This window comes from Eublepharis macularius, chromosome 4 (assembly GCF_028583425.1).
Source record: "Eublepharis macularius isolate TG4126 chromosome 4, MPM_Emac_v1.0, whole genome shotgun sequence".
Classification (NCBI taxonomy): domain Eukaryota; kingdom Metazoa; phylum Chordata; class Lepidosauria; order Squamata; family Eublepharidae; genus Eublepharis; species Eublepharis macularius.
The window spans coordinates 81407812-81422518 of NC_072793.1; the positions used below are offsets into that span (position 1 = coordinate 81407812).

Sequence of the window (14707 nt, forward strand, 5' to 3'; positions counted from 1 at the left end):
CTGGAGCTGGCAATCTTATATCTGAGTTTAAAAAGCCCTCTTGAATAACCCAGTTTTACATTGTTTGCAGAAAGCCAGGAGAGTGGGGTCTTTCCTAACTTCTGGCTATTCCATAGGGTGGGGGCCACCATAGATAATGCACATATATGGGCAGCTGTTGATTTTGCTTATGTGCAGGGTGACGCCTACAAGAGACCCTGTTCAGATGAGCAAAGCTGCCATGGAGTAACAAAGGAAGAGAGGAGGTCCCATAAATATTCTGGACCAAGGCCATGAAGAGCTTTGTATGTGATAGGCCTTACCTTCATTTGAGCCTGACTACTGGCCAATGCAGTGACTGCAGAATGGAAGTAATATTCTTTTTTAAATTAAATTTTAAGAATTTTTAGAACCAGAAGATAAAAACGAAAAAAAAAATTGCAAATAAAATAAAATAGAACTACAAAGCAGAATAAAAAAGGGGGGAAGAAAAATTATAAAAAATATAAAGAAATATAAAGAAGTGAATTCTGATTTTCTTTATGACAAACACAAGTAAAACCACAAGCTTAACACTTACTCTATAATTACAAAATATAAAGGTCTCCTTTTTCTGCTATGCAATTTCTCCTCCCCCCTTAATTATTGAATCCACAGCTCATCAGTTCATTTTTTTTTTTACATTTCATGCAAAAAGTCATAAGGGGTTTCCAGTTAGCAATAAATGTAGATAACGTTGTCTCTGTATTCAAAGTGTAGCCATCTCTGCAAGTTCCATCACCTTCACCAACCATTTCTTTGTTGTGGGTAATGTCAAACTTTTCCATTTTTGTGCGCATAATAATATTACTATCATTATCATCTATAAAAATACAGTTCCATGATTTTTTTTCTAGCTGTCTATCCATTAGTCCTAAAATAAAGGCCTCTGGTTTAATTTGAACATTAGTCTTTAAAATCTTCTGGATTAATGAATATGATCGTATCCAACATTTTTTGGTCATTACATGTTTACCATAAACATGTAATGCAATCCCGAGACCCGTGATGGCCTCAGACCGGCACAACTGTGGCACCACCAGTATGTTCCCTAAGGACTTTGGTGGGAGAGCTGTACCAGCAGCTGAGCCTGGCAAGGTATGGCATGGTCGCCCATCCCACTGTTCCCCTGGCAATCCTGCCAGCATTTGCCAATGGCCGCGCTGTCCCTGTGACAGCTGCGCGAGTGGCAAGCAATGGCACAGCTAATGCATGGGCCGTGTTGCTTGGGGCCCACTGACACCTCCATTTACCCCCTCCCTGCCAGGGAGTAGGCAACTAAGGATCACATGCCCCCATGGTCACAGCACCCGCATTGGGGCACCTAGCTGGGAGTGGCTGCCCGGTCAAGTGGTAGGTGGGGCACAGGGTCCCCCCACTTGAAGGTGCAATTGATGGAGTGTGGAGCCTGTGGCAACAGCCCTACCAGAGGTTTGAGACCCACCTGGGGGCCCACCTGGGGCAGCCCCAGGGCCCACCATGGGAACAGCCAATGGGTGTGACCCCTGGGGGATGGGGAGAGGGCTGCAGCCTGTGTGTGTGGGGGGGTAAGCCCAGCAAGGCGTGGCCAGGAGAGAATGCTCTCTAGTTGCCCACCCACTCACTCGCCCAACTCCCATGTCTGTCAAGGTCCAGGCAGGCAGCTGAAGCACCACCCACTTGCAAACTTCCCGCACCTCTGCTATCAATCCAAGAAGCAGGGATCCCCTCTGTCAAAAGTTAGAAAGGCAGCAGGACTTGTCAAGGGTCACATTCACAGCCCTCAGCACTCAGGATCAGCATCCTAGTCTCAGAGAGGCAGCTCCTTAGAGGCAAGTGGGGGGCAGGTTCTGAAATGAATGACAAGAATGCCTGTTGTAAACAATGGGACAGGCTGGAAGGCTATTGGATATGATGGGAGCCACAAATGCCCATTGACATGCAGTTTCTTCATTGAAATACATCGCTACATTGGCAAGATACAAGGGGAATGTGGGGTGGATCCCGAGAGCCGTGCTCTGATGCTGGGATGATGGCCCCCAGAGTGGGATGGCAGCCTTCAGGACCTGGGAAACTGTGTCAAAGGCCGTCATCCCTTCTCTGGCGCAAGAAACCTGAGGCTGTTCCTGCCTCTGCAAACATTAAAGGGAGTGTGGCTCAGCCATGCAGGGGAGGAGCCCGAGGGATTCCAGAACATTGCTACATCTCCCGCACCTCCTGGCATCATCTTCATCCCCATCATGCAGCTGTCTTCTGGCTGGCTTATCAGATGCCAGCAGTGTTTGCTGGAGAATGAGAGTCTCCTGTGGCACCAGTCACACACAGGCAATACCCCAAGCCCAACCTCATTGCCTGCAGTGAATTTGAAGTGGGGAGGGAAGCTGGGCAGGACCAGAACCTCCGAAGTGCCACTAGATGCCTGCTCTTGTTGGCAACAGAGCCACGCTAAGACACAGAGGCATCTGCAGCTTCTTTGGGGCTACCACATCTGTTCCAGCCTAGAGTCAGAGACCATTCTCCAGGATGTGTGAAAGCCCTACGTACAAGTGAGTGGGGACTACTATCTTCCTCAGGCAAGCAAACAGACAGGGAGGGAGTTGTTGTTTGACACAGACTTTGAATTGCCAAAAGTAGAGAGGATGTCTGGATGCATGTTGCCAACTTTCCTCACTTGGAAAGGGAGCTGAGCCTGTTTGTGCAGCAGTTGGAGCCACAAGATCCATTCCTCTTGCTGCCTTCTCAGGAGTGAGGTAGAGATGCAAGCTGCTTGGGGAACCACTTTTGAGGCTGGGCTTGAATGGCAGTTGAGGTGGCTCACCAGGGGCTGGAACAGCCATGCTTCTTGGGCTCCCTGATGGGTTGCGGCCTGCCTGAAAAGGAAACAGACACATGTGTGGCAAGCCACAGCCTGGTCTACTCCGTCCTGGGGGGATGTCCATGGGTGGAGCAGGGGCAGTGGCTCCATTGTTGCAGGTGCTGCTAGAAACTAGATGATGGATGCCCCTCCACCAAGAAAGTTCTCCTCATCTGCAGCTGGAGGTTCTACTCCTCGGACTGCTTTCAGCTCTGATCCTTTGAGGGAGACAGTCAAGGGGTTGTGCAACCGCTATTGAAAGGGAATTATGAGAGCAAGTGTCCAGTCACCCTGAACCGTGGCCACACTCTCCCCTCTGCCTGAGGGGAGAACCTGCCCAGGGGAGTGTGAACAGAGCCCTGGCATGGGTTGCTGGAAGCCCTCCCCCCACAGCTGCATCAAGCACAGCTCCTTCGGCAACTGCCTCTTTAGCGGGCATGGACTGTTTCAGTTCACAGGCAGGGGCCGGCCACCCGGCAAGCCTGAACTGCAGAAGCTGGCATTTGGGGAGGGGCACAGGTGAGGGGAGAGGAGAGGCCAATGTGAACAAGCAAACTGGGGCAGCTGCCCCCCCCCCAGCTCTTACTTATCTGTTGGTGCACCCTCAGCCCTCCCCATGCCAGGACTCAGGAGTCGGGTACCCCACAAGGCAACTTTGGTGTTAGTTGTAGACATTCTAGACTTACCTCTGTTGGACACTTGGGCCCACTGGAATTATGGAGATCACCATATAAGCTATACTAGCCTCAACTGTGGGCCACTCATTTTCAGAAATCATCTGGTCCCTAATCAAGAATGCTGTTTCCAGTTCTGGATAGTGTTCTTAGAGCAGGTTCAAATGGTGCTAAAGATGGTTGGGACCTGTTTAATGAATCCCATGAAGAAGAAAGAAAGGAACTGGGTATGTTTAGGCTGGAGGACACTGAAGGGACTGAAACATTATCATGCTTTTCAGGTATCTGGTGGGCTGTTCTATCACTGGAGGTTAACAAGCAGAAGTTGAACAGCCATCTGTGCTCCGCAGCACCTCAAAACAGGCCCGATCAGACCCTCAGTCTGATCCAGCAGGGATGTTCATATCATTGGAGGAAATAATCCAGACAGCACTTTCACACAGTCTCGATATCTGGGGACAGTTGTAAGGGTTGCCTAGAAAGCCTGTGCTTCTGTGAACAAATCCTCACGACACTAAGGGATATTGTACAGGGTCTTCCTGTTAGGAAGGCAGAGGGTGCCACAGTAACTGTCTCAAACTGAGCTGCTTTTTCTCCAGGAGGACTTTTGAGTATTTTTGAAGAGTACCTTGTTGACTTTCAGTGAAAAAGACTTATGGAGAAATCCATTACCCTTTTTATATTTTTCCCCATACAGCCTTCTCTTCTTACAAAGTCAGAGCACCTCTGATATGGGTCCCAGATGGTCTTCCATACTGGCACATTCCAGGACCAGACCTGCTTAGCTTCAGCAATAGAACAGTGTCATAGACTTTTAAACCACTCTCTGGGATTCTTTCTCCTGCCAGATAATATGCTGCTTGTTCTAGTATTTTCATTACCAAAGTAATATTCATACCACATTTTCATATTATAGTATAGTTCTTAATGCAATACCCTGTTACACTATTCACTTCAGAGCTGTTTCTTGACATTTATGTTGAGAGCAGAATTTGTTCTACTTTCACTTTAGTGTGCTTTGGCATGGTAGAACCAAAATCTCCATTATTTATTACTGCCTTGACATCTGGTGAACAGTTAGAGATCAGCAATTAACACAGCTAGACCTAATTCTCACAGACAACTGATGTTGATCCAGAGCATTAAAACAAATTAGTAAATGCTATGGGTTTTTCATCCACTGGGTTCCTGTTTCAGTTCCAAACTCCTTGGCAATGGTAAAGGAAAGACAGTTCTTAGACATCTGCTCTGTTTTGTGTTTTGCTGGAAATCAAATTAACTCCACCCTTTCCTACTTGGCATTCTGGAAAGAATGTATATAGTTGCAGATGACATTCAGACACTCACATGGTGTTCACACCCTTGGCCACCATAACCCTTAAGAATCCATCAAAGTCTCTTCACTTGGAGATCCAAATATAAAAATGAAGGGATATAAAAAATTAAATGCAAGGACTGCTGCAGGATACATTGACTGTCTCATTTTCCTTTTTGCCCTATGCTGGGCTGAACATAAGAGTCCCATTGTGCGTGACTCATAACTAGCCTGCAGGAACCCAAGCAGGATAGCTGATGTGAATGTCAAGTTGGAACTCATTTCAGTTCCATTGTGAGGGACTAAAAATGAATTTGCCTTAAATGCTAATAAATCCTTCTCCTTCTTTTCCTCCTCCTTGTCCTCCCTAACAGTATACAAATGTTAGTCTTATTAAGTGCTATTAGCGCAATGTGTAGTTTCCATAAAATGGATCACCTCCCTTAGAAGAAATGGCTGGGCTGGAGAAAATGCAACCACCCTTCTCCTATTAGCTAGGCACCTGTCACCAACACTACTACTGCAAGGCAAACAATGCCTACCATTGCCACAGATGCTGCTGCTCCAATGAGAAAGAAAGTCACTCTTCTCTTCTGTTAACTAAGGTTTTCATCAGCAGCTGCTGGGGCATACTCCAACTTCACTCCTTTTCCCCCTAAGAGCTGCTGTGTCATTGCCGCTGCAGCTTGGCAGTAGGAGGCAAAAAGTTGAAATTGACAAGGGGGCATGTCAACTCTGCTGTTATTTGCTTTGAGACTGTAGTGGAAATTCGAAACAGCTTGTAGTGCATATATTAATTAAGAAGTGGCCTTAACAAGGATCCCCATTCATATCTGTAGTGCTTCTTCATTTCAAGCCCCACATGTGAGGTAAAATTCACTGAACTAAATTTTTTGTCTTTAAAATTGTAGCGGGATTTTTTATAGTTACAACTCTAGGAACTCTAGTTACAACTCTCCATGGATAGCATTTTAGAAAATGCAATGGTGGCAAAATAGCCAGGTGATGGAGAGGGGTCACCATAACCAAGCCCATGATAAATCACAATAACATATTAGAAGATTCTGCAGTGCTGGTTTGGTTCATACCTAGAAGGTCTGCACAATGGAATATTCACAATATCCACGAAGAACTAACTAAGAAACTAGAATCCTTGTTGGGGGAAAATTTGGAGTATAACAGCTTGGGAGAAATATCAGGATCCTCATTCAGAAATGAGTGAGTGAATCATGTCCCAATAAAGAAAAGCTGGAAAGAATTAAACTTTCCAAGGAGGGACTCATATTCAACTTTATTTAAAATCTAGACAAAGTATGACCTACATGTCTCTTACTGGATTTTTCAAAATTATTAATGATGAGAAAGAATACACCATTAAAGAATAAAACAGATACTAATTTTTACAACTGGTATAAACATTACTTTAAGATGGAAAAACTTAATGTATCTCATTAACATTATACTCTTTTCATATACACTCATTATACACTTATTCTTGTATCTCGTGTATGAATCTGTCTAGATCTCAGGCATATTTTGTGTCCATTTCTAATAAGCAATACAGCACCAAATAGCTATTGGTTCTTCAAACTGTAATGGGCATATGTCCTACCTCCTGGGGAGTCCAAATATATAAGTTGTTTTTATAGATATGCTTTTCACTCTTAAACATTACCACTCAATAAATCTGGGGTTCATTTATAAAGTCTTTAATTTTTCACATTTCTATAATCCTTTCCTGTTAAGATTTAAGTAGCTTGTCTTTCATTTGTTGTGTTATGGCATACAACAAATGCTTTGCTATGAAGCCCATATATCATATGCTAAAGGATCATGGCATATTTGCATGTTTTCGTTACACAACACAGAGCTAATCCACATAGGATTATGCTCAGACATTTACTAGGGAAAGTACTCTTGCTCACATGATTTGAGAATGCCTGATAGCCCAAAGCTCAAGCCTAGGAGAGAAAAGCATGGCCCTGTAAAACTGAAGCTGGCTATGGAAACAACACTACTCACAGTGCCAATAAGTAATGATAATAGGGCCTATGCTAACTACTTGAGCCTTAAGCACTCTGCAAGACAGAGCATGTCAGATGAGCTGTTCTTGTTGCTGTTAATTTGGAAATCTAAACACCATTTAAGAATTAAACAGCAGGATATAGAAACGTCAAAAGTGGCAGTCAGAGAAAAGCTCAGCATAGCAAAGAAGGAATGAAACTAATATATACGCTGCTTCCTGGGCAAAGCAAGAATGAACTTTCCTTAACTCTCAGGTTCATTATAGGCTAGGAGAACAAAAGGAGAAAAGAATATATGAAAACTAACCCAGACAAAGGGACCTCTCCCCCTGCCTGCCACTACCACCACCCTCTATTTTCCTTTTCTTCTGCTTCTTGCCTATCTTTGCTATCCCTCATTCCTGCCATGTTCTTAGGGTGATATTGTACAACCCATTGTAGATATTTCACATTCATACTGGTAATTCAGTATTTTATTGCAATTACTTTTTTTTATTAGGCAAGACCAGAACAAAGGACAAGTACCGTGTTGTATACACAGACCATCAGCGCTTGGAACTGGAGAAGGAGTTCCATTACAGCCGCTACATCACCATCCGGCGGAAAGCAGAGCTGGCAGCAACATTAGGACTCACTGAACGGCAGGTTGGTACAAACTTATGAAACTGCCTTCATAAGTCACACAGAATTCAGTGGGACTTACTTTTGAGAAAACATGTATAGGATCAGACTTCTAATTTACTTCAAGGCTGCTGTGTTTTCTCTTGTATGTGTCCAGTTGTAGGATAGCTTACTTGTACGGAGCCTGGAGCCAGTATGGTATAGTGGTTACAGTGGGCCGGTCACTCACCCTCAGCCTAAAATATCTAACAGGTGTTGTTGTGAAGATAAAATGAAGGTGCAGCTACCCAAGGTCATGATAAAAAATGTGATAGATCACTGCTATTTTTGAGCCAATGAATGACCAAATTTCTAAAAGTCTGCTTTACAGATTTACCTGGCTCTATTTTTACTAGGTCTCAGAAACAGACTCTGCTATGGTCTTAAACAGTAAAATGACATGGAAGATAGGAATTGTGACAGTAAAGCCACAGGCCTCACGAATACTCAAAAATTGCATTTTCCATTACTATATGTGCTCACCTTTTTCTTGAGCTGAATTACATACTTGTTACTAACAATCTAAAACAAGATTATTTTGAGTTTATGTGCTGCTTCTCAATCTAAGTTGGAGTTAAAGAATGTAGTCAGTACTAACTGGATTGCAAAGACATCAAGGTCAGAGAACAGGCATGTATCACTTAAAGCATCTCTGAGAACATGCCCAAGCCACTGATAATGATGAAGGGTGTGGAAGTAAATCTGGAAATGCAGGAGCTTTTCATTATATGCCACAGGCATGGCTCTGTGGCCACCTGTCCATACGAACAGTCTCATTAAGACTATACACCAAAAAATGAACTTCTGATGTTTTTTGTCTTAATCTGAGTTCCTTGGAATGTGTGGATGGATAGCTGTGTTAGTCTGTAGCAGCAAAACAAAACAGGAATTCAGTGGCACTTTAGTCACTAAACGGAATATATTGAAGTATAAACTATAATCATTCCATTGTGCTGGAACAAATTCGTTTAGTCTCTAAACTGCCACTGGACTCTTGTTTTATATTTAAATAAGTGTTGAACCCAGGAATAGAGTATGTGCCAGATGAAGCCCCAATCAGATATCTCTGGAAAGCTTAAGAGCTCTGGTATGAAGCCCAAATACCATTCAAATTTGTCTGCTTCACCATACTGGCTAACAGACTAATAGTACAATCCTAAGCAGAGTTATACCAGTCTAGGCCAATTAAAATCAATGGTCTTAGGCTGGAGCAACTCTGCTTAGGATTGCATTGTAAACTTCAGTTTGAAATGTTCATAAACTTGCTAAATGTCCTTAGGCAAACTGCTCTTTCAATGTAGGGATAACAAGCAAGGACCTGAAACAAAAGGTTGTATGTTGTTTTTACATTGTCCAAGGAAGCCTGCAAAGAGAGAACTTTCCCGTTTTGCAGCCATCCTCAGGTAAAAAATTTTTTAAAAACACCTGCTTCCACTTTCTAGCTATCCTTGGGGCTGTGAGAATACAGCTGCTCAGGCTATCCCAGCAGACATGCTTTGAGACAGCCCTGAGAACGACTGGAAAGGTGGGACTGTTCTCAGGTTTCCAGGCTTCTGAGAAAGTTCCACCATCCACCACTCTCTGACTGGAGAATAGCTGAAAAGGCTGCGGCCACCCTCAAGAGCTGGACAGCAGCAACTTCTAAGGTTGTATCAGCAGCCATGTTCTCTCAGCCCAGAGGACGTCTGCAAGAGTGCCATTCAGTACATCCACTGACCCTCTACCTGCCCCTCCCTCCTCCCCCTCCTATAACCTTCTTCCCTGTCACCCACCCTACTGATCTTTTCTCTCCTCCAAACATTTGTCCCCATCTTTCCTGCCCCCTGTATCCACTGTGTTTCTCCTCCCTCCTTCTTTCCCTACTCCTCCATCTCTACTCTTTTCCTCTTGTTTCTGCATGCTGTTTTGGGTTGACAACCCAAAATAAGTTTTTTCCCAGCCCCATTTGAACATGCGCGGACAGGTCTCCTATTATTTTTAGCCCTGATCCCCCCCCCCCCTATTTCAGATTTCCCCCTGCAAATCTAGGGATCTCCCCTCCAAGTTCATAGAACTATCTTCGCTATTCCTCTGTGGCCCCATTGAGTAAATTTTTTGAGCTGTACTTCAGTGCCAAGTTTGGAATTCAGCTTTTTGAACCTGGAAGGAGGGAAAGAGTGGGAGGGAGGGAGGGGATCGTTCCAAGAGACAAGAAGGAAGATGGCAGAAGAACCAAATGGAAGAATTTGTTTTTAATCAATGAAGATTTTCAAGGCTGTTTTTAGGAGTTAGGGTTGTTGTTGTTTTTTAAAGTAAAGAAGAGCCAGTTTGGTGTAGTGATTAAGAGTGGTAGGACTCTAATCTGGAGAACTGGGTTTGATTCCCCAATCCTCTGCTTGAAGCCATCTGGGTGACCTTGGGTCTTCCAGAGCTCTCTCACCCCCACCCACCTCACAGGGTGATTGCCATGAGGATAATAACACACTATGTAAACTGCTCTGAATGTGGCATTAAGTTATCCTGAAGGGCAGTATATAAATCAAACGTTGTTGTTGTTGTTGTCGTCGTCGTCATCATCATCATCAAGATCTCTGGGAAGTGACATTACTGCTCCATGTCTGAAAAAGTCCCATAGCTATGCTCCTGTGTATCCTGCCTAGACTATACTTCTCAACTGATGATAAAAAATTAGTATTAGAAACAGCTAATTACAGGGACATTACACATGGTGTGCATAGCATCGCAGTGCCTTCCCCTGCACTCAGAGTTTCCAAATCTGCTAGAATACACACGTGCAAAATATTTGCAGTTCAATTTGGAACTCTTGATGACAGGTCAGCTTTTCTTTTAGAAAGCTGTCTTTATCAGGTCTACTAGAACCTCAGGTCTTTTCAGTGGTCCTTACTCCCAGGGCAGTGTTCCTAGAATTACATTGTTTGTGGCAAATGATGCCTTTTGCAATTGGCAATCTAGTGGAGAATCAGCGGGTAAGAGTTTGGCCAGCACACATGAGATTTTATTGCACCAGGAAAGGTAGCTTTCTGAAAAGAGAGATCAGAGAAAAGAATAAATTCTAATGAGTTCTGACAATTACTGTATCTCTTTTGCCTTATTTCTCTTTCTGTCTCCCAACCATCCACTTTCTTTCCTGAATCTTGACATGCTCCATCTCATCCCAATTCTGTCTCCCTGCCACCATATATTGCTTTTTCTTGCCATTTAATGCTGTGCATTGATGTCTATTTCTTATTTCTTCATTTTCCTCCTTGGCTCTACCACTCTTTGCTTCTTTGTTTTTGCAGGTGAAAATCTGGTTCCAGAATCGGAGAGCCAAAGAGAGGAAGGTGAACAAGAAGAAGATGCAGCAACAAACACAGCCTGCTAGTACGACCACACCCACCCCTCCAGCAGTTGGCACGCCTGGTCCAATTGGAGGTATCTGCAGCAGTACCACCAACCTGGTCTCCTCATCGCCAATGACTATCAAGGAAGAATACATGCCTTAAATCCTGCTCTTCCATTTGAGCTACAGATTCAGAAATATATGGTAGACCAAGAGAACCAAAATAGCTGGCAGATACTAGAGGCTAAGAGTTCTTATTATCACTGAGACCATGAAGCCACTTCCTTTGCATCCAGTGTGTGTTTTATATGGTATCACTGGACAAATTTCATAGACTTGTTCCTATGTATAAAAGCAGTACAGTAGTTGTTATTAGTTAACTATATGGAAGGATTTGCTGCTGTCTGAAAATATTTAAAGGGGGAAATGCAGATATAGATGCTTGTGTACGGGGGAAAGAAAAGAAACAAACAACAGGGCACTGAGAAAGTATTTCGGGATAATCTGTCAGCCTCTGCTCAGGATTGGCACTCAAGCCTTGATAACTGAGTCATGAAAGAGCTAGATATGAGAGCAGGTCAACCATCCAAGGTTTAAGCCATGTCTGAATCCCATCCAAGTCAGTTAACAACAGTCAGGTGGGTGGTTCCATGGAAGAGTTCAGATACATAGCACTAAAAGCTACAGGCATTCAGTATAGCATTTGAGTGGAACTGAGTAGCCAACAGTAAGACAAGTCTGAGATGACTGAAAGCTGCCTAAGTGCAAAGTGTATAAAAAGAGGCAGACATCCTGGATTAGAGAGCAAAGTATTGATACCAGTAGTTGGCTTGTTGGTCTCTTAGTACATCAAGTATCAAATTCTGAATCTAAGAATTTCCTTTTCTTTGTGTTGTTAAAAATAGTTCAATATGCTGAACTGTATTTCAGGACGCACCAGTACTAGACCCCTCAGGGCATATTGACTCAATGGTAAAACATGCACGCACGCTCAAGGCTCAGTCCCAAGCATCTCCAGTGACAAGGATCTCAGAAAGCAGATTTTGAGAGCACCCCACCCATCCAAGATGCTGGAGAGCTGCTGCCAGTCAAAGTACATGATACTGAGCTAGATGGGTGCCTGATTCAGTATAAGGCAGCTTTTCGTATGATTCCTCTCCTCGAATGTGTGATAGGACAACCGTTCAGCAGCTTAACTCATGCTTGTCTTGCTTCTCCCTATTTTTGGGATGGTGGGGTGCCTAGCTGGGATTTGCCCAACAAAAGGTTCTCTTGTCTACGGATTAAGGGTTTTTCCATACTTGTTTTATAAATATTCATTTTAATTACTGTGTTCATCTGACTATGTTGTTAGTCCATTGCCAATGAAAATGGAAGCCCTATGCACTGCCAGAAATCACTTAGTGTTTCAGAAAGGGGGGACTCATGTATACCCACGTGTCAAAGACATTCCTGTTGCTTGGAGCTTTAATCAACAGAATCAAAATATTGCATAGGAAGAAGAACTGACTTGCTGCATCTGACTGTATGGGAAAGTGAAGGAAGAATGAAGTAAAGAGAGATATTGAAAGGATTAAACAAGGAAAGAGGACCTGCTACTCACCAGAAAGAAATAAGAAGGGATGTTGGAACAAACACGTTGTCACTGGTTTTTAGTGTACCAATAGTAGCAAGTATGAAAGTAGCATTTCAGGGAAGCACGCGCGCGCGCGCACGCACGCACGCACGCACACACACACACACACACTCCATATAAAAATCTTCCTTGACTTGCTATATAGCTTCATGGAACTTTTCTTTATTTCTCCCATATGATTTGAATGTAAGGAATTCCAGAGGGATCACAGTTGTAGCAAAACCAAAAGTCTCATGGCACCTTAAAGACTAACAGATTTATTGTGACAAAAGCTTTTGTGCTCACTTTATCAGGTGGGTGAAGTACATCCTCACTCATTTAACAGAGGTAGTATATACATGTGCATATGTGCTGTCAAGTTGTAACTGATTTATGGCGACCCCAGCAAGGGGCTTTCCATGACAGTGAGAAGCAAAGGTGGTTTGCCAGTGCGTTCCTCTGCAGAGTCTACCTTGGTGGTTGTCCATCCAACTACTGACCCTGCTTAGCTTCCAACGATCTGCTGATGAGATCAGGCTATACCATGCTGCCTTCCCTCAGTATATACTCATGCATAGGAAAAGAAAAGTGCAAACAGAGGGATGCAAGAGGGGTAGAGTCTGTGACATTTTTATATAAAGCTCAAATACATGTATGTGATCACTCCACAACAGCAATAGCTGGCGATAAAACAATATTTCTAGCTTAGCTAAGCTAAATTAACATATATAATGAATAAGATAACCTTTGGCTCAATTCAAACTTAGATAAATGCACTCAAACTCTACCTTTTGGAGTTATACATCATCTACAAATCTAGGAAGCAAATGAAAGATGAGAGAAGCTGAAAATGAAACAGATGCATCTCTGATGAATATCCCAGACATCTGAGTGGGCCAGGTGAACCTTTTTTCAGCCCCCCCCCCCCATTGATACATTTGGCTTAGAAGTTATAGTTCTCACTCTCCTGCAACCTGAGGACGTACCACTATCTACAGCGCTTAGTGGCAAAACTCTGGTGTTTATATTTCTTTAATGTGAAACTCGGGTTGGGGATTATTTTGTATATAAGGAAAGAAAATCTTTTTTAAAACCTCTCTTCAAAAATAAAGATTACATTTTAGATATATGTCATTCTTTCATCCTTTTCTTCAACTTGGTAATGTCTATGAGTTGTTGAGTTTGAAAATTAACAGGAGTGATTTATAATGGGGGGGAGCAAAGCACAAAAATGTTTGGTTTGAGATTAACAGATGTGATTTCTTTGTTTGGGTGGAGAACTGATAATTGCACCATAGAAAATATGATTGTATTTTTCACAGGCAGGGGTATGATCATTATATATCTCAGTGGTAGAGGCAGCAATAATAAAGCAACGCAATGGGTATGCCATGATCACATAACATGCTGTATAACTTGGCATTTGGATATTCATGATAGACCATTTTACTTAATACTGCTAATGACTGAGGTGAAGTTGGTGCTCTTACAAGTGTGCAACATCCTTCCCTTATATGCTGCTGCTGCGTCAGCCCCTAGGCCACTGGTCGCATAATATCTTTTCTGCCTGTTAATCTGATATCATTGTACTAAAATCCTAAACCATGAAACATGTTTTAAAGCTGAGGTGTTGTTTTTTTTTAAACCTTCTACAAGTTGCTAATTAGCACCTGCTACAGAGATAATATGGGGGGGGTCTTAAAAGTGAGTCATCCTTTCCATTATTATTCATTACTAGAAACCTAAGGTCATGGACACCTTGAGAATAACTATGAGATGTCTGACTTTTTTGGTGGCAGAGATTGATGAAGTCATATTGTGTTTTTTCAAAAAATTCTTTGAGCTGAGATTAACAAGTCAAAAAGGTGAATTGCATGCATGAAGAATTAGCTCCCTTTACTTGTTTAGAAGATGTTAATTTCACCAGATGCTATGTTTGGAAAAGGAGTAACCATTCCCTGCTATATCCTGAGGAAACACTCTATCTGTTTGCAAGAAACGTGCCTTACGTTTTTAAGCCAGTTTGCTTTGCTCAGGGGAATGGTATTGGGAGGGCTTTCAGACCATTGTAACCTGAGCATCAAGGGCAATTGAGGAGACCAAAGGCAGGGAAGGGCTTGCTTTCCTAGGGCCAAAGACCAAGGCCACCCAACCATAAACCGTCACTGGTTGTGGGTCTCTAATCTCAGTTTATGACTGGTAACAAGTTTACCAGCCTCCCCATGCAAGAACAACAAACACAGAAG

General features: G+C 43.1%; 1 protein-coding gene across 1 annotated transcript in view; it reads left to right on the forward strand.

Moving 5' to 3' along the window:
* Nucleotides 1-12103, forward strand: part of CDX1 (caudal type homeobox 1) — a 66870-nt gene extending 54767 nt beyond the window's left edge. The window contains exons 2-3 of the mRNA XM_054975284.1: nucleotides 7364-7509; nucleotides 10806-12103. Of these exons, the coding sequence (XP_054831259.1) occupies nucleotides 7364-7509; nucleotides 10806-11009 (350 nt within the window). The 3' untranslated portion in view covers nucleotides 11010-12103. The remainder of the gene's footprint in view (nucleotides 1-7363; nucleotides 7510-10805) is intronic.
* Nucleotides 12104-14707: the final 2604 nt, after the last annotated feature.